Source organism: Panulirus ornatus, chromosome 35, assembly GCF_036320965.1.
Source record: "Panulirus ornatus isolate Po-2019 chromosome 35, ASM3632096v1, whole genome shotgun sequence".
NCBI classification, from domain to species: Eukaryota; Metazoa; Arthropoda; class Malacostraca; order Decapoda; family Palinuridae; genus Panulirus; species Panulirus ornatus.
The window spans coordinates 22,163,858-22,185,305 of NC_092258.1; the positions used below are offsets into that span (position 1 = coordinate 22,163,858).

The window sequence follows — 21,448 nt, forward strand, 5'->3', positions numbered from 1 at the left end:
ATATATTAATAAATTAAATTTATTTATTTTAGATATTTAAATGCTTTGTCCTGTCCTCCCGCGTTAGCGAGTAGCCGCAAGGAAACCAGACAAAAGAAATGACCAACCCACCCACAAACGCATGTATATACCTACACATCCAACACATGCAAATGCACCTACCTAATACATCTCAATGTACACATATATATACACACACAGACATATACATAAAACACCTGTTACATAATTACATACTGTCCTGCCTTTATTTATTTCCATCTGCCAACCCGCCACACATGGAATAACAATCCCCATCCCCCTCAGTGTGCGAGTAGCGCAAGGAAAAGACAACAAAGGCCCAATATGTTCACACTCAGTCTCTAGCTGTTATGTAATAGTGCCAACACGAAACCACGGCCCCTTTCCACATCCGGCCCCACAGAAACTTTCCATGGTTACCCTAAGAACGCATTACATGCCCTGGTCTCAAACCATTGACAGCACGTTGACCCTGGTATACCACATTGTTCCAATTCACTCTATTCCATGCCCGTCTTTCATCCTCCTACATGTTTAGGCCCCGATCACTCAAAATCTTTTTCACTCCATCTTTCCACCTCCAATTTGTTCTCCCACTTCTCCTCGTTCCCTGCACCTCTGATACATATATCCTCTTGGCCAATCTTTCCTCACTCATTCTCTCCATGTGACCAAACCATTTCAAAACACCCTCTTCTGCTCTCTCAACCACACTCTTTTTATTTCCACACATCTCTCTTACCCTTACATTACTTACTCGATGAAACCACCTTACACCACTTATTGTCCTCAAACATCTCATTTCCAGCACATCCACCCTCCTGTGCACAACCCAATCCATAGCCTATGCTTCGCAGCCATACAACATTGTTGGAACCACTATTCCTTCAAACATATCCATTTTCGCTTTCGGAGATAATGTTCTCGACTTCCACACATTCTTCAAGGCTTCAAGAATTTTTGTCCCCTCCCCCACCCTATGATTCACTTCTGCTTCCATGGTTCCATCCACTGCCAGATCCACTCCCAGATATCTAAAACACTTTACTTCCTCCAGTTTTTCTCTATTCAATCTTGCTTCCCAGTTGACTTGACCCTCAACCCTACTGTACCTTATAACCTTGCTCTTATTCACATTTACTCTTAACTTTCTTCTTTCACACACTTTACCAAACTCAGTCACCAGCTTCTGCAGTTTCTCACCCGAATCAGCTACCAGCGCTATATCATCAACGAACAACAACTGACTCACTTCCCAAGCCCTCTCATCCACTACAGATTGCATACTTGCCCACCTCTCCAAAACTCTTGCATTCACCTCCCTAACAACCCCATCTATAAACAAGTTAAACAACCATGGAGACATCATGCACCCTGCCGCAAACCGACATTCACTGAGAACCAATCACTTTCCTCTCTTCCTACTCGTACACATGCATTACAACCTCGATAAAGACTTTTCACTGCTTCTAGCAACTTGCCTCCCACACCTTATATTCTTAATACCTTCCACAGAGCATCTCCAGCAATTCTCTCATATGCCTTCTCCAGATCCATAAATGCTACATACAAATCCATCTGTTTTCTAAGTTTTTATCACATTCATTCTTCAAAGCAAACACCTGATCCACACATCCTCTACCACTTCTGAAACCACACTGCTCCTCCCCAATCTGATGCTCTGTACATACCTTTACCCTCTCAATCAATACCCTCCCATATAATTTCCCAGGAATACTCAACCAACGTATACCTCTGTAATTTGAACACTCACCTTTATCCCCTTCCCCTTTCTACAGTGGTAATATGCATGCATTCTGCCAATCCTCAGGCACCTCACCATGAGCCATACATACATTAGATATCCTTACCAACCAGTCAACAACACAGTCACCCCCTTTCTTGATAAATTCCACTGCAATACCATCCAAACCTGCCGACTTGTCGGCTTTCATCTTCCGCAAAGCTTTCACTACTTCTTCTCTGTTTACCAAATCATTCTCCCTAACCCTCTCACTTTGCACACCACCTCGACCAAAACACCTTATATCTGCCACTCTCATGTAACACATTTAACAAACCTTCAAAATACTCACTCTATCTACTTCTTATATCACCACTACTTGTTATTACCTCCCCATTAGCCCCCTTCACCGCTGTTCCCATTTGTTCTCTTGTCTTACGTACTTTATTAATCTCCTTCCAAAACATCTTTTTATTCTCCCTAAAATTTAATGATACTCTCTCACCCCAACTCTCATTTGCCCTCTTTTTCACCTCTTGCACCTTTTTCTTGACCTCCTGCCTCTTTCTTTTATACATCTCCCAGTCATTTGCACTATTTTCCCTGCAAAAATTGTCCAAATACCTCTCTCTTCTCTTTCAGTAATAATGTTACTTTTTCATCCCACCACTCGCTACCCTTTCTAATCTGCCCACCTCCCACGCTTCTCATGCCACAAGCATCTTTTGTGCAAGCTATCACTGCTTCCCTAAATACATCCCATTCCTCCCCCACTCCCTCTACGTCCTTTGCTCTCACCTTTTTTCATTCTGCGCTCAGTCTTCCCTGGTACTTCTTCACACAAGTCTCCTTCCCATGCTCACTTACTCTCACCACTCACCACTCCCAACATTCTCTCTTCTTTTTTGAAAACCTCTACAAATCTTCACCTTCACCTCCACAAGATAATGATCAGACATCCTTCCAGTTGCACCTCTCAGCACATTAACATCCTTAATTCTCTCTTTCACTCGCCTATCAATTAACACGTAATCCAGTAACGCTCTCTGGCCATCTCTCCTACTCTGTATACTTATGCATATCTCTCTTTTTAAATCAGGTATACCCAATCTCCAGTTCTTTTGCAGCACATAGATCTTCAAGCTCTTCACCATTTCCATCTACAACACTGAACACCCCATTTACACCAATTATACCCTCAACTGCCACATTACTCATCTTTGCATTCAAATCACCCATTTCTATAACCTGGTCTCGTACATCAAAACTACCAACACACTCACTCAGCTGTTTCCAAAACACCTGCTTCTCATGATCTTTCTTCTCATGCCCAGGTGCATAGGCACCAATAATCACCCACCTCTCTCCATCCACTTTCAGTTTTACCCATATCAATCTAGAGTTTACTTTCATACACTCTATCACATACTCCCACCACTCCTGTTTCAGGAGTAGTGCTACTCCTTCCCTTGCTCTTGTACTCTCACTAACCCCTGACTTTACTCCCAAAACATTTCCTAACCACTCTTCCCCTTTACCTTTGAGCTTCGTTTTGCTCAGAGCCAAAACATCCAGGTTCCTTTCCCCAAACATATTACCTATATCTCCTTTTTTCTCATCTTGGTTACATCCACACACATTTAGACACCCCAATCTGAGCCTTTGAGGAGGATGAGCACTCCCTGCATGACTCCTTCTTCTGTTTCCCCTTTTAGAAAGTTAAAATGGAAGGAGGGGAGGGTCTCAAGCCCCCTGCTCCCGCCCCCTTTAGTCACCTTCTACGACACAGGGGGAATGCGTAGGAAGTACTCTTTCTCCTCTATCCCCAGGGATACTTATGTATATACTTATGTTTATCTCTCTTTTTAAACCAGGTATTCCAAATCACCAGTCCTTTTTCAACACACAAATCCACAAGCTCTTCATTTCCATTTACAGCACTGAACACCTTATTTACACCAATTATAACATCAACTGCCACATTACTCGCCTATGTATTCAAATCACCCAGCACTATAACGTGGTCTCGTACATCAAAGCTGCTAACACACTCACTCAGCTGCTCCTAAAACACTTGCCTCTCATGATCTTTCTTCTCATGACCAGGTGCATACTCGCCAGTAATCGCCCATCTCTCTCCATCCACTTTCAGTTTTACCCATATCAATCTAGAATTTACTTTCTTACAGTCTATCACATATTCCCATATGTGTGTGTGTGTGTGTGTGTGTGTGTGTGTGTGTGTGTGTGTGTGTGTGTTTGTGTGCATCTGTCTATCTGTGATGCCTCATTCTTCCTGTGAACTCCTTCCATTTGGGGATGACTACAGCAGAAATCTCCAGCCCCGCTTATCCAATCACCCACTCCTAACATTGTCTAGTACCTTCATACCTTGCTGGGTCCTATCTTTAATATGTGCTATCATTTTCCTTTCTCAGCTGTCTTACTTTCATTATTTTTTTTCATCTTGATCTTATATTCTGTGTTCATCCTACCAGCCTATCATCATGCATCCTTCCCACAAGTGCAAACTATTTCAAGATCTTCTTATGTAACTCTGACACCACATCTCATTGCTTTTCCTCTCTGTATTATTCCACATATAGACAGTCCACCGTCACTTACTCCACGGTGTCTGCTGAAATCAGGATTACCTCTTATATGGCTCATTTCAGCTGTCAGACTCTTAGAACCATCTGCTTTATTCATTGTCCATGCATCCTTGAAAATGCAGGAGCATAATGAAATGAGTCATAGGTCTGTATTATCAATTAGTCTTTTCCACACTTAATCATTTTTGAATATGGATAATGACTTTAATGAAGAAGTCTTCCTGTTCTGCTATTGTTTTTTTTAGATGCAAAAGTGTTTAACCGGGAATTATTTGGAAATCTTTTCAGGCTGTTAGGCAGAAGTGGTACTATTCAAACTATGTCAGAATAACTAAAGGTGTTTTTCAGATGTTGCTTTTCTTTATGATCTTGTTATGAAAAAATTGTTTCCAGAAGGACTTGAAGCATACATGAATAAGTCTATAGATAATGCTAAAATTATTAGAGAAGTAAGGGGTTTTCAAGAATACAAAAGCCTACATCAGTACTAAGGGATACTCCAGCTTTGGTTATTTAAGTGGTTAACCAAGTTCAATTAGATAAAACCTTAATTAAGTCAGGAATGCAACCAAGCATTATTGTAGTCAGGGGACTCATTCAACTTCCCTACATTCATAATCACTCCAGGATTCATAGAGAGGGTTATCAGCATTATATCAGTACAAGGAATAGAGTGAATTGGAACGATGTGGTGCACCGGGGTCGACATGCTGTCAGTGGACTGAACCAGGGCATGTGAAACGTCTGGGGTAAACCATGAAAAGGTCTCTGAGGCCTGGATGTAGATAGGGAGTTGTGCTTTCGGTGCATTACACATGACAGCTAGAGACTGAATGTGAGCGAATGTGGCCTTTTTTGTCTGTTTTCTTGGAGGTACTTTGCTGATGCAGGGGATGACGATGCTGTTTCCTGTGGGCAGGGTGGTGGGGAATGGATGAAGGCAAGCAAGTATGAATATGCACATGTGTATATATGTCTATCACTGTATATGTGTATGTATATGTATGTTTTTGTGTATGCTATGTATATGTGTGTATATACGTGTGTGTATGGGCATGTATGTATATGTGTGTATATGGGTGGCTGGGCCTTTCTTTGTCTGTTTCCTGGCACTTCCTCTAAGGTGTGGGAAGCAGCAGTCAAGTATGATGATATATAATGGTAATAATCAGTTTTGAATGATTTTGGGAACTGCAGATGCTCAGGCTTGGGATTTACAGAGTAGCATTTGGGAACTGCAGATGCTCAGACTTGGGATTTACAGTGTAGCATTTGGGAACCGCAGATGCTCAGGCTTGGGATTTACAGTGTAGCATTTAGGAACTGCAGATGTTCAGGTTTGGGATTTACAGTTTAGCAGCTAAACAAAAAGCTGTGATCATTTCGACCTAATAGAAAGGGTACTGGTAGATACAAAAATGAAAGTAATTACCCTTTCCATGTAGATAAAATACTGAATTTTTTTTATGTTTTTCAGTAGCTACAAAAAAGTTTTCCAATTATATAGGTTTGGAAACACATTTAGCCTAATTCTTTCTATCTGTTTGTATGTCTCACACCCATTTCCTCTGGGAACTCCCTTAAGGGGGTAGCCATGGCAAAAGAGTCTCTTAACTGGTGAATCACTGTGCTGCTTCTTAGCCTTTAGTGTCTAGCCCTTAATAGGCCTTTGGCAGAGGGCAACTCTAGTGCAGTGTTTCCAGAGGCTCCTATCTAGTATTCCTACTGACTACTTTATATGTGTACCTAATGTTCCAAACTACTACTTATACCTGATGCTCCTCCATAATGTTCCTACCTATGACATTTACCCAGTATTTGTACATAATGCTCCTCCCTAATATTCCTACCTACTGCTTCTATCTATTGTTTCTAACATTTTGGTAAAAGGTAGGGCTCATGCATAGAGCTCACCACAGGAAAACCTAGGTTACAAAGTTTTGTGAGTTCAGTGTTGTCAAGTGTTATGTGTGACAAGGAAAGGTTGTATGTTTGTGGGCAGAATGCCATCAGCCCACATGTGAATGAGTCAGAAAGAAAAGACGGCTACCAGGGTCAGTGATGTGCAACTTGACAACTATTGAAGTGCTAGCTCACTATACAGCCATCAATAACCCTCCTGAGACCCAGGCAAGTAGTACTGGTGATTTGCCTCCCTGGTCGATGGCTGCCTACCAACTAATACCTGACTACTACCTTAGCCTCATTCACTATACTTTGATTTCATTTTGATTTGTAATGTTGCAGGATGCCATTACAGTACATTCTGGGTGAATGGGACTTCCATTCTGTGACCCTAAGGATGAAACCCCCAGTGTTCATCCCTCGACCTGAGACAGAGCAGTTAGTTGAATTAGCATTACTGTGTTTGCAAGGAATCAAAAGGCCCCAAGTATTGGAGATTGGCTGTGGCTCAGGGGCTATTAGTCTTTCCCTTCTTCACTCAGTAGGTGATGTAAGTCTTTGGTTATGAGTTTTATTTTTTTGTGTAATTGATTAATATGACTAGTTGCTGCTGTTTCTGTGGAAGTAATCCAAAGAAGAATGAATAATTTGCTCACCTCTTCATTCTTTCATTCAGAGTACACTTTAGATTTGCCATAGTGAAATGTATACATCCACTGTCTTTTCAGTTCTTTAAATCTATCTTTTTTTATGTGCCTGTTCCTACTAGGAAGCTGAGATGGTGCTTTCAAATCTTCTAGATTCATCAAAAAGAACCCCCATTATGTAGTCTCCCCATATGTAACTTCCTCTTCCTTTGATCATCCTCTATACTTATTTCTGCTGAAATTACAAAGTTAGGTACCTTATCAGTTGTTCTTGCCATATCCTTTCTGTTCATGTTTGCACCCATTCATTAATTTGTGTTTCATTAGCCAGCTACTCATTCATAACAATCTATCCTGCAGACTTCTTTATTCTTCAGTGTCCACTTTTTTAAAGATAAGCATTGCACAGAATGTCAATCTCATTTGCTTGTAGTTATATTGGCATTCTTTTGTTCTGACTCTATGTTGTGTGCTGTTATGTCCCACAGACATGACATGACAATGCAGTAATTGACCAATTCAGTGGCTGCTGCTTTGTTCCTTTCAGCACCATCTATGGACTTTTTTTCCTAATGTATTACATGACTCCTATGATCAGCCTTCCTATAAGAGGCAGGTCTGACATCTCTCAGAGTGAGATGCCATGAATATAGTGAAAAACTGTAAACATCCAGGGTCCAAGCCATTCAGTTCACTACCTGAACCAGTGGAGAACATTAAGAGCTTACTGGACTAGTTTGTAAAAGTTAAAACTGATGAGCTTCCTTATAGAAGGTAATCAGGCTTATGGACCTCATCCTTGGTCAGACTGATAAGTGTGCAGCTTGGTTCCAGACTGAGCAGAGGATGAAGTAGACATGCCTTTAAAAACATCGCAAGATAAGATAAGCCAGGTAATCACGCTGAATATTGAATTATAGTACTTAAATCATGAGTAATTGGTTTCCCTCAAGTTTTGTTTTAACTGAAAAAAAATATTGAAATTCTTATGCCATGCCTTTATAATACCACAGCACTGCCAAAGTGGGATGCAAATGTGATCTTAGAAAGCATTTGCATAAAAACAATAGGATTTAAGAGCATCTAAAAGAGCTTGGTTTCCTTAGATAAGATCCATTGCCCAGATTTTATCTCGCCACATGTACAGGAGGAGTGTGCAGAAACCCTGGTTAGGTCACTTGATTTTTTTTTTTTTTTTTTTTTTTTTTTTATATACTTTGTCGCTGTCTCCCGCGTTTGCGAGGTAGCGCAAGGAAACAGACGAAAGAAATGGCCCAACCCCCCCCCATACACACGTATATACATACGTCCACACACGCAAATATACATACCTACACAGCTTTCCATGGTTTACCCCAGACGCTTCACATGCCTTGATTCAATCCACTGACAGCACGTCAACCCCGGTATACCACATCGCTCCAATTCACTCTATTCCTTGCCCTCCTTTCACCCTCCTGCATGTTCAGGCCCCGATCACACAAAATCTTTTTCACTCCATCTTTCCACCTCCAATTTGGTCTCCCTCTTCTCCTTGCCCCCTCCACCTCCGACACATATATCCTCTTGGTCAATCTTTCCTCACTCATCCTCTCCATGTGCCCAAACCACTTCAAAACACCCTCTTCTGCTCTCTCAACCACGCTCTTTTTATTTCCACACATCTCTCTTACCCTTACGTTACTCACTCGATCAAACCACCTCACACCACACATTGTCCTCAAACATCTCATTTCCAGCACATCCATCCTCCTGCGCACAACTCTATCCATAGCCCACGCCTCGCAACCATACAACATTGTTGGAACCACTATTCCTTCAAACATACACATTTTTGCTTTCCGAGATAATGTTCTCAACTTCCACACATTCTTCAAGGCCCCCAGAATTTTCGCCCCCTCCCCCACCCTATGATCCACTTCCGCTTCCATGGTTCCATCCGCTGCCAGATCCACTCCCAGATATCTAAAACACTTCACTTCCTCCAGTTTTTCTCCGTTCAAACTCACCTCCCAATTGACTTGACCCTCAACCCTACTGTACCTAATAACCTTGCTCTTATTCACATTTACTCTTAACTTTCTTCTTCCACACACTTTACCAAACTCAGTCACCAGCTTCTGCAGTTTCTCACATGAATCAGCCACCAACGCTGTATCATCAGCGAACAACAACTGACTCACTTCCCAAGCTCTCTCATCCCCAACAGACTTCATACTTGCCCCTCTTTCCAAAACTCTTGCATTCACCTCCCTAACAACCCCATCCATAAACAAATTAAACAATTAGGTCACTTGATATTATTCAGAATATCTTTTAAAGAAGATTCTGTACCAGCAAAATGGAAGAAATCAAATGAAATAATGTTTAAGAAACAAGATTGGGAAATTGCATTAAATATCATTAGGTCAAGCATACCTGTAAATTAGTAAGAAAATAAACATGAAGCAGTTAGATGATTCTGTTGTAGTTGCATCTGTCAAAGAGGCCATTTATCATACATCTGTTCATAAAGAGAGTAAGCAGCATTTTCAAGTGAGGTGTGAGTGAGATGAAGTGAACTGCTAGGTCTTTAATGGCAGACACAGATGGTCAGAAATTTAGAATTCTGGAACGGTGTGAAAAGCTCTTCCATCCCTGACTGGAACCTTCAACATAAAAGAAAGAGAGAGAAAAAACTGGGAGGGAGGAAAAGGCACATTTACAAAGTGGACTAAAGTTAACAAATGTAGTCCATAAGGGTTTTGTTTTTGCATCATAAGTGAATATGTTTCCAGATAATACCAAGTTTTAAATGAAATATAAACCATTTGCGCTTGCAGTAGTCAATAGTAATACATGGTCGGAAGGCAGCATTGATGCACAAATAGATGCTGTAAAAGAAGTTCAGTCAAATAATTGTAAAACAACAAATACTGGAAAGAGTGACATCTGATCAAAATTTGGTTGTCAAGCTGGAAACAAATTACAGGAATCATGGAAAAGACAGTCAAGAGTACACTCAAACCTTTTGCATAGAGACAAGTTAAAGATGCTCTTTATCAGGAAGTTCCATACCATTCAGTGGTGGGTTGGGAAATCAAAGAAGAAATTTACTTTATCAATATGGAAAAAATTATAACTAATTGCGGAGTAATTCACTCACTTTATATATATATATATATATATATATATATATATATATATATATATATATATATATGTGAGAAACTGCAGAAGCTGGTGACTGAGTTTGGAAAAGTGTGTGGAAGAAGAAAGTTAAGAGTAAATGTGAATAAGAGCAAGGTTATTAGGTACAGTAGGGTTGAGGGTCAAGTCAATTGGGAGGTGAGTTTGAATGGAGAAAAACTGGAGGAAGTGAAGTGTTTTAGATATCTGGGAGTGGATCTGGCAGCGGATGGAACCATGGAAGCGGAAGTGGATCATAGGGTGGGGGAGGGGGCGAAAATCCTGGGGGCCTTGAAGAATGTGTGGAAGTCGAGAACATTATCTCGGAAAGCAAAAATGGGTATGTTTGAAGGAATAGTGGTTCCAACAATGTTGTATGGTTGCGAGGCGTGGGCTATAGATAGAGTTGTGCGCAGGAGGATGGATGTGCTGGAAATGAGATGTTTGAGGACAATGTGTGGTGTGAGGTGGTTTGATCGAGTGAGTAACGTAAGGGTAAGAGAGATGTGTGGAAATAAAAAGAGCGTGGTTGAGAGAGCAGAAGAGGGTGTTTTGAAGTGGTTTGGGCACATGGAGAGGATGAGTGAGGAAAGATTGACCAAGAGGATATATGTGTCGGAGGTGGAGGGGGCAAGGAGAAGAGGGAGACCAAATTGGAGGTGGAAAGATGGAGTGAAAAAGATTTTGTGTGATCAGGGCCTGAACATGCAGGAGGGTGAAAGGAGGGCAAGGAATAGAGTGAATTGGAGCGATGTGGTATACCGGGGTTGACGTGCTGTCAGTGGATTGAAGCAGGGCATGTGAAGCGTCTGGGGTAAACCATGGAAAGCTGTGTAGGTATGTATATTTGCGTGTGTGGACGTATGTATATACATGTGTATGGGGGGGGGTTGGGCCATTTCTTTCGTCTGTTTCCTTGCGCTACCTCGCAAACGCGGGAGACAGCGACAAAGTATAATAAAAAAAAATAAAAAAAAATATATATATATATATGTATATATATATATATATATATATATATATATATATATATATATATATATATATATATATATATTCCCATGTAATATGTAAGGCATGTGTATGTGTAGGAAGAGAGGAAAGAGATTGGATCTCAGTGAATGTAGGTTTGCGGCAGGGGTGTGTAATGTCTCCATGGTTGTTTAATTTGTTTATGGATGGGGTTGTTAGGGAGGTGAATGCAAGAGTTTTGGAAAGAGGGGCAAGTATGAAGTCTGTTGGGGATGAGAGAGCTTGGGAAGTGAGTCAGTTGTTGTTCGCTGATGATACAGCGCTGGTGGCTGATTCATGTGAGAAAGTGCAGAAGCTGGTGACTGAGTTTGGTAAAGTGTGTGGAAGAAGAAAGTTAAGAGTAAATGTGAATAAGAGCAAGGTTATTAGGTACAGTAGGGTTGAGGGTCAAGTCAATTGGGAGGTGAGTTTGAATGGAGAAAAACTGGAGGAAGTGAAGTGTTTTAGATATCTTGGAGTGGATCTGGCAGCAGATGGAACCATGGAAGCGGAAGTGGATCATAGGGTGGGGGAGGGGGCGAAAATTCTGGGAGCCTTGAAGAATGTGTGGAAGTCGAGAACATTATCTCGGAAAGCAAAAATGGGTATGTTTGAAGGAATAGTGGTTCCAACAATGTTATATGGTTGCGAGGCGTGGGCTATGGATAGAGTTGTGCGCAGGAGGATGGATGTCCTGGAAATGAGATGTTTAAGGACAATGTGTGGTGTGAGGTGGTTTGATCGAGTAAGTAACATAAGGGTAAGAGAGATGTGTGGAAATAAAAAGAGCGTGGTTGAGAGAGCAGAAGAGGGTGTTTTGAAATGGTTTGGGCACATGGAGAGAATGAGTGAGGAAAGATTGACCAAGAGGATATATGTGTCGGAGGTGGAGGGAACGAGGAGAAGAGGGAGACCAAATTGGAGGTGGAAAGATGGAGTGAAAAAGATTTTGTGTGATCGGGGCCTGAACATGCAGGAGGGTGAAAGGAGGGCAAGGAATAGAGTGAATTGGAGCGATGTGGTATACCGGGGTTGACGTGCTGTCAGTGGATTGAATCAAGGCATGTGAAGCGTCTGGGGTAAACCATGGAAAGCTGTGTAGGTATGTATATTTGCGTGTGTGGACGTGTATGTATATACATGTGTATGGGGGGGGTTGGGCCATTTCTTTCGTCTGTTTCCTTGCGCTACCTCGCAAACGGGGGGGAGACAGCGACAAAGTATAAAAAAAAAAAAAAAAATATATATATATATATATATATATATATATATATATTTTTTTTTTTTTTTTTTTTCAAACTATTCGCCATTTCCCGTGTTAGCGAGGTAGCGTTATGAACAGAGGACTGGGCCTTTGAGGGAACATCCTAACCTGGCCCCCTTCTCTGTTCCTTCTTTTGGAAAAAAAAAGAGAGAGGGGAGGATTTCCAGCCACCCGCTCCCTCCCCTTTTAGTCGCCTTCTACGACACGCAGGGAATACGTGGGAAGTATTCTTTCTCCCCTAACCCCAGGGATATATATATATATATATATATATATATATATATATATATATATATATATATATATATATATATATATATATATTTTCTTTTCTTTCTTTCAAACCACTCGCCATTTCCCGCGTCAGCGAGGTAGCGCCAAGAACAGAGGACTGGGCCCCTTTTGGAATATCCTTTTGGAATATATATATATATATATACATATACACATATATATATATACTTTTTTTTTTTTTTTTTTATACTTTGTCGCTGTCTCCCGCGTTTGCGAGGTAGCGCAAGGAAACAGACGAAAGAAATGGCCCAACCCCCCCCCCCATACACATGTACATACACACGTCCACACACGCAAATATACATACCTACACACCTTTCCATGGTTTACCCCAGACGCTTCACATGCCCTGATTCACTCCACTGACAGCACGTCAACCCCTGTATACCACATCGCTCCAATTCACTCTATTCCTTGCCCTCCTTACACCCTCCTGCATGTTCAGGCCCCGATCACACAAAATCTTTTTCACTCCATCTTTCCACCTCCAATTTGGTCTCCCTCTTCTCCTCGTTCCCTCCACCTCCGACACATATATCCTCTTGGTCAATCTTTCCTCACTCATTCTCTCCATGTGCCCAAACCATTTCAAAACACCCTCTTCTGCTCTCTCAACCACGCTCTTTTTATTTCCACACATCTCTCTTACCCTTGCGTTACTTACTCGATCAAACCACCTCACACCACACATTGTCCTCAAACATCTCATTTCCAACACATCCATCCTCCTGCGCACAACTCTCTCCATAGCCCAAGCCTCGCAACCATACAAAATTGTTGGAACCACTATTCCTTCAAACATACCCATTTTTGCTTTCCGAGATAATGTTCTGGACTTCCACACATTCTTCAATGCTCCCAGGATTTTCGCCCCCTCCCCCACCCTATGATCCGCTTCCATGGTTCCATCCGCTGCCAGATCCACTCCCAGATATCTAAAACACTTTACTTCCTCCAGTTTTTCTCCATTCAAACTTACCTCCCAATTGACTTGACCCTCAACCCTAGTGTATGTAATAACCTTGCTCTTATTCACATTTACTCTTAACTTTCTTCTTTCATACACTTTACCAGACTCAGTCACCAGCTTCTGCAATTTCTTACATGAATCAGCCACCAGCGCTGTATCATCAGTGAACAACAACTGACTCACTTCCCAAGCTCTCTCATCCACAACAGACTTCATACTTGCTCCTCTTTCCAAAACTCTTGCATTCACCTCCCTAACAACCCCATCCATAAACAAATTAAACAACCATGGAGACATCACACACCCCTGCCGCAAACCTACATTCACTGAGAACCAATCACTTTCCTCTCTTCCTACACGTACACATGCCTTACATCCTCGATAAAAACTTTTCACTCCTTCTAACAACTTGCCTCCCACACCATATATTCTTAATACCTTCCACAGAGCATCTCTATCAACTCTATCATATGCCTTCTCCAGATCCATAAATGCTACATACAAATCCATTTGCTTTTCTAAGTATTTCTCACATACATTCTTCAAAGCAAACACCTGATCCACACATCCTCTACCACTTCTGAAACCACACTGCCCTTCCCCAATCTGATGCTCTGTACATGCCTTCACCCTCTCAATCAATACCCTCCCATATAATTTACCAGGAATACTCAACAAACTTATACCTCTGAAATTTGAGCACTCACTCTTATATATATATATTTATATATATATATATATATATATATATATATATATATATATATTTCCCTGGGGATAGGGGAGAAAGAGTACTTCCCACGTATTCCCTGCGTGTCGTAGAAGGCGACTAAAAGGGAAGGGAGCGGGGGGCTGGAAATCCTCCCCTCTCGTTTTTTTTTTTTTTTTTTTTTAATTTTCCAAAAGAAGGAACAGAGAAGAGGTCCAGGTGAGGATATTCCCTCAAAGGCCCAGTCCTCTGTTCTTAACGCTACCTCGCTATCGCGGGAAATGGCGAATAGTATGAAAAAAAAAAAATATATATATATATATATATATTTTTTTTTTTTTTTTTTTTTTTTTTTTCAAACTATTCGCCATTTCCCGCATTAGCGAGGTAGCGTTAAGAACAGAGGACTGGGCCTTTTTCGGAATATCCTCACCTGGCCCCCTCTGTTCCTTCTTTTGGAAAATTAAAAAAAAAAAAAAAAAATTTATATATATATATATATATATATATTTTTTTCTTCTTTCTTTTAAGCTATTCGCCATTTCCCGCATTAGTGAGGTAGCATTAAGAACAGAGGACTGGGCCTTTGTGGAAATATCCTCACCTGGCCCTCCTCTGTTCCTTCGTTTGGAAAATTAAAAAAAAACGAGAGGGGAGGATTTCCAGCCTCCCGCTCCCTCCCCTTTTAGTCGCCTTCTACGACACGCAGGGAATACGTGGGAAGTACTCTTAATCCCCTATCGCCAGGGATAATATATATATAATATATATAATATAATATATATTATATATAATATATATATAATATATAATATATATATATATATATATATATATATATATATATATATATATATATATATATTATATATAATATATATATAATATATAATATATATATATATATATATATATATATATATATATATATATGTGTGGAATTTATTAAAAAAGGGGGTGACTATATTGTTGACTGGATGGTAAGGTTATTTAATGTATGTATGACTCATGGTGAGGTGCCGGAGGATTGGCGGAATGCGTGCATAGTGCCATTGTACAAAAGCAAAGGGGATAAGAGTGAATGCTCAAATTACAGAGGTATAAGTTTGTTGAGTATTCCTGGTAAATTATATGGGAGGGTATTGATTGAGAGGGTGAAGGCATGTACAGAGCATCAGATTGGGGAAGAGCAGTGTGGTTTCAGAAGTGGTAGAGGATGTGTGGATCAGGTGTTTGCTTTGAAGAATGTATGTGAGAAATACTTAGAAAAGCAAATGGATTTGTATGTAGCATTTATGGATCTGGAGAAGGCATATGATAGAGCTGATAGAGATGCTCTGTGGAAGGTATTAAGAATATATGGTGTGGGAGGAAAGTTGTTAGAAGCAGTGAAAATTTTTTTCGAGGATGTAAGGCATGTGTACGTGTAGGAAGAGAGGAAAGTGATTGGTTCTCAGTGAATGTAGGTTTGCGGCAGGGGTGTGTGATGTCTCCATGGTTGTTTAATTTGTTTATGGATGGGGTTGTTAGGGAGGTAAATGCAAGAGTTTTGGAAAGAGGGACAAGTATGAAGTCTGTTGGGGATGAGAGAGCTTGGGAAGTGAGTCAGTTGTTGTTCGCTGATGATACAGCGCTGGTGGCTGATTCATGTGAGAAACTGCAGAAGCTGGTGACTGAGTTTGGTAAAGTGTGTGGAAGAAGAAAGTTAAGAGTAAATGTGAATAAGAGCAAGGTTATTAGGTACAGTAGGGTTGTGGGTCAAGTCAATTGGGAGGTGAGTTTGAATGGAGAAAAACTGGAGGAAGTGAAGTGTTTTAGATATCTGGGAGTGGATCTGGCAGCGGATGGAACCATGGAAGCGGAAGTGGATCATAGGGTGGGGGAGGGGGCGAAAATTCTGGGGGCCTTGAAGAATGTGTGGAAGTCGAGAACATTATCTCGGAAAGCAAAAATGGGTATGTTTGAAGGAATAGTGGTTCCAACAATGTTGTATGGTTGCGAGGCGTGGGCTATGGATAGAGTTGTGCGCAGGAGGATGGATGTGCTAGAAATGAGATGTTTGAGGACAATGTGTGGTGTGAGGTGGTTTGATCGAGTGAGTAACGTAAGAGTAATAGAGATGTGTGGAAATAAAAAGAGCGTGGTTGAGAGAGCAGAAGAGGGTGTTTTGAAGTGGTTTGGGGACATGGAGAGGATGAGTGAGGAAAGATTGACCAAGAGGATATATGTGTCGGAGGTGGAGGGAGCAAGGAGAAGAGGGAGACCAAATTGGAGGTGGAAAGATGGAGTGAAAAAGATTTTGTGTGATCGGGGCCTGAACATGCAGGAGGGTGAAAGGAGGGCAAGGAATAGAGTGAATTGGAGCGATGTGGTATACCGGGGTTGACGTGCTGTCAGTGGATTGAATCAAGGCATGTGAAGCGTCTGGGGTAAACCATGGAAAGCTGTGTAGGTATGTATATTTGCGTGTGTGGACGTATGTATATACATGTGTATGGGGGGGGTTGGGCCATTTCTTTCGTCTGTTTCCTTGCGCTACCTCGCAAACGCGGGAGACAGCGACAAAGTAAAAAAAAAAAAAAATATATATATATATATATATATATATATATATATATATATATATATATATATATATATATATTTTTATTTTTTTTCAAACTATTTGCCATTTCCCGCGTTAGTGAGGTAGCGTTAAGAACAGAGGACTGGGCCTTTGTGGAATATCCTCACCTGGCCCCCTTCTCTGTTCCTTCTTTTGGAAAATTAAAAAACGAGAGGGGAGGATTTCCAGCCCCCCGCTCCCTTCCCTTTTAGTCGCCTTTTACGACACGCAGGGAATACGTGGGAAGTATTCTTTCTCCACTATCCCCAGGGATAATATATATATATATGGAACAATATATATATATATATATATATATATATATATATATATATATATATATATATATATATATATATATAGGCGTTTGGACGATTTTTGCAGGGAAAAAATGCAGTTGAGTGGGAGATGTATAAAAGAAAGAGACAAGAGGTCAAGAGAAGGTGCAAGAGATGAAAAAGAGGGCAAATGAGAGTTGGGGTGAGAGAGTATCATTAGATTTTAGGGAGAATAAAAAGATGTTCTGGAAGGAGGTAAATAAAGTGCATAAGACAAGGGAGCAAATGGGAACTTCAGTGAAGGGCGCAAATGGGGAGGTGATAACACGTAGTGGTGATGTGAGAAGGAGATGGAGTGAGTATTTTGAAGGTTTGTTGAATGTGTTTGACGATAGAGTGGCAGATATAGGGTGTTTTGGTCGAGGTGGTGTGCAAAGTGAGAGGGTTAGGGAAAATGATATGGTAAACAGAGATGAGGTAGTAAAAGCTTTGCGGAAGATGAAAGCCGGCACGGCAGCAGGTTTGGATGGCATTGCAGTCGAATTTATTAAAAGAGGTGGTGACTGTATTATTGACTGGTTGGTAAGGTTATTTAATGTATGTATGACTCATGGTGAGGTGCCTGAGGATTGGCAGAATGCGTGCATAGTGCCATTGTACAAAGGCAAAGGGGATAAGAGTGAGTACTCAAATTACAGAGGTATAAGTTTGTTGAGTATTCCTGGTAAATTATATGGGAGGGTATTGATTGAGAGGGTGAAGGCATGTACAGAGCATCAGATTGGGGAGGAGCAGTGTGGTTTCAGAAGTGGTAGACGATGTGTGGATCAGGTGTTTGCTTTGAAGAATGTATGTGAGAAATACTTAGAAAAGCAAATGGATTTGTATGTAGCATTTATGGATCTGGAGAAGGCATATGATAGAGTTGATAGAGATGCTCTGTGGAAGGTATTAAGAATATATGGTGTGGGAGGCAAGTTGTTAGAAGCAGTGAAAAGTTTTTATCGAGGATGTAATGCATGTGTATGTGTAGGAAGAGAGGAAAGTGATTGGTTCTCAGTGAATGTAGGTTTGCGGCAGGGGTGTGTGATGTCTCCATGGTTGTTTAATTTGTTTATGGATGGGGTTGTTACTTTCTGCCTTTATTCATTTACATCGCCACCTCATCACACATGGAATACCATCCCCCTCCCCCCTCATGTGTGCGAGGTAGGGCTAGGAAAAGACAACAAAGGCCCCATTGGTTCACACTCAGTCTCTAGCTGTCATACAATAATGCCTGAAACCACAGCTCCCTTTCCAAATCCAGGCCCCACACGACTTTCCATGGTTTACCCCAGACGCTTCACATGCCCTGATTCAATCCACTGACAGCACGTCAACCCCGGTATACTACATCTATCCAATTCACTCTATTCCTTGCCCGCCTTTCACCCTCCTGCATGTTCAGGGCCCGATCACACAAAATCTTTTTCACTCCATCTTTCCACCTCCAATTTTGTCTCCCACTTCTCCTCGTTCCCTCCACCTCTGACACATATATCCTCTTGGTCAATCTTTCCTCACTTATTCTCTCCATGTGCCCAAACCATTTCAAAACACTCTCTTCTGCTCTCTCAACCACGCTCTTTTTTTCCACACATCTCTCTTACCCTTACATTACTTACTCGATCAAACCACCTCACACCACACATTGTCCTCAAACATCTCATTTCCAGCACATCCACCCTCCTGCGCACGACTCTATCCATAGCCCACGCCTCGCAACCATACAACATTGTTGGAACCACTATTCCTTCAAACATACTCATTTTTGCTTTCCGAGATAATGTTCTCAACTTCCACACATTCTTCAAGGCTCCCAGGATTTTCGCCCCCTCCCACACCCTATGATTCACTTCCGCTATCCATGGTTCCATCCGCTGCCAGATCCACTCCCAGATATCTAAAACTCTTTACTTCCTCCAGTTTTTCTCCATTCAAACTTACCTCCCAATTGACTTACAGACGTATACTTATGTAATCTCTCTTTTTAAACCAGGTATTCCCAATCCCCAGTCCTTTTTCACCACATAAATCTACAAGCTCTTCACCATATCCAGTTAAAACGCTGAAATGTACATATATATATATATATATATATATATATATGTATATATATATATATATTTATTTTTATATTTTTTATTATACTTTGTCACTGTCTCTCGCGTTTTCGAGGTAGCGCAAGGAAACAGACGAAAGAAATGGCCCAACCCCCCCCATACACATGTATATACATACGTCCACACACACGAATATACATACCTACACAGCTTTCCATGGTTTACCCCAGACGCTTCACATACCCTGCTTCAATCCACTGACAGCACGTCAACCCCGGTATACCACATCGCTCCAATTCACTCTATTCCTTGCCCTCCTTTCACCCTCCTGCATGTTCAGGCCCCGATCACACAAAATCTTTTTCACTCCATCTTTCCACCTCCAATTTGGTCTCCCTCTTCTCCTTGTTCCCTCCACCTCCGACACATATATCCTCTTGGTCAATCTTTCCTCACTCATCCTCTCCATGTGCCCAAACCACTTCAAAACACCCTCTTCTGCTCTCTCAACCACGCTCTTTTTATTTCCACACATCTCTCTTACCCTTACGTTACTCACTCGATCAAACCACCTCACACCACACATTGTCCTCAAACATCTCATTTCCAGCACATCCATCCTCCTGTGCACAACTCTATCCATAGCCCACGCCTCGCAACCATACAACATTGTTGGAACCACTATTCCTTCAAACATACCCATTTTTGCTTTCCGAGATAATGTTCTCGACTTCCACACATTCTTCAAGGCCCCCAGGATTTTCGCCCCCTCCCCCACCCTATGATCCACTTCCGCTTCCATGGTTCCATCCGCTGCCAGATCCACTCCCAGATATCTAAAACACTTCACTTCCTCCAGTTTTTCTCCATTCAAACTCACCTCCCAATTGACTTGACCCTCAACCCTACTGTACCTAATAACCTTGCTCTTATTCACATTTACTCTTAACTTTCTTCTTCCACACACTTTACCAAACTCAGTCACCAGCTTCTGCAGTTTCTCACATGAATCAGCCACCAGCGCTGTATCATCAGCGAACAACAACTGACTCACTTCCCAAGCTCTCTCATCCCCAACAGACTTCATACTTGCCCCTCTTTCCAAAACTCTTGCATTTACCTCCCTAACAACCCCATCCATAAACAAATTAAACAACCATGGAGACATCACACACCCCTGCCGCAAACCTACATTCACTGAGAACCAATCACTTTCCTCTCTTCCTACACGTACACATGCCTTACATCCTCGATAAAAACTTTTCACTGCTTCTAACAACTTGCCTCCCACACCATATATTCTTAATACCTTCCACAGAGCATCTCTATCAACTCTATCATATGCCTTCTCCAGATCCATAAATGCTACATACAAATCCATTTGCTTTTCTAAGTATTTCTCACATACATTCTTCAAAGCAAACACCTGATCCACACATCCTCTACCACTTCTGAAACCACACTGCTCTTCCCCAATCTGATGCTCTGTACATGCCTTCACCCTCCCAATCAATACCCTCCCATATGATTTACCAGGAATACTCAACAAACTTATACCTCTGTAATTTGAGCACTCACTCTTATCCCCTTTGCCTTTGTACAATGGCACTATGCACGCATTCCGCCAATCCTCAGGCACCTCACCATGAGTCATACATACATTAAATAACCTTACCAACCAGTCAACAATACAGTCACCCCCTTTTTTAATAAATTCCACTGCAATACCATCCAAACCCGCTGCCTTGCCGGCTTTCATCTTCCGCAAAGCTTTCACTGCCTCTTCTCTGTTTACCAAATCATTTTCCCTAACCCTATCACTTTGCACACCACCTCGACCAAAACACCCTATATCTGCCACTCTATCATCAAACACATTCAACAAACCTTCAAAATACTCACTCCATCTCCTTCTCACATCACCACTACTTGTTATCACCTCCCCACTTGCGCCCTTCACCGAAGTTCCCATTTGCTCCCTTGTCTTACGCACTTTATTTACCTCCTTCCAGAACATCTTTTTATTCTCCCTAAAATTTAATCTATTCCAAGAAAGTGAAGTACGCGGGAAACGGCGATCAAATTTAAAGAGGGAAGTCAGCACCACAAGTAAAG

At 41.4% G+C, this 21,448-nt stretch overlaps 1 protein-coding gene across 1 annotated transcript in view; it reads left to right on the top strand.

The window, feature by feature from the left end:
• Positions 1-21,448, top strand: part of HemK1 (HemK methyltransferase 1) — a 96,680-nt gene that overhangs the window by 12,626 nt on the left and 62,606 nt on the right. Inside the window, exon 2 of the mRNA XM_071683134.1 lies at positions 6,625-6,832. Within this exon, the coding sequence (XP_071539235.1) occupies positions 6,625-6,832 (208 nt within the window). The remainder of the gene's footprint in view (positions 1-6,624; positions 6,833-21,448) is intronic.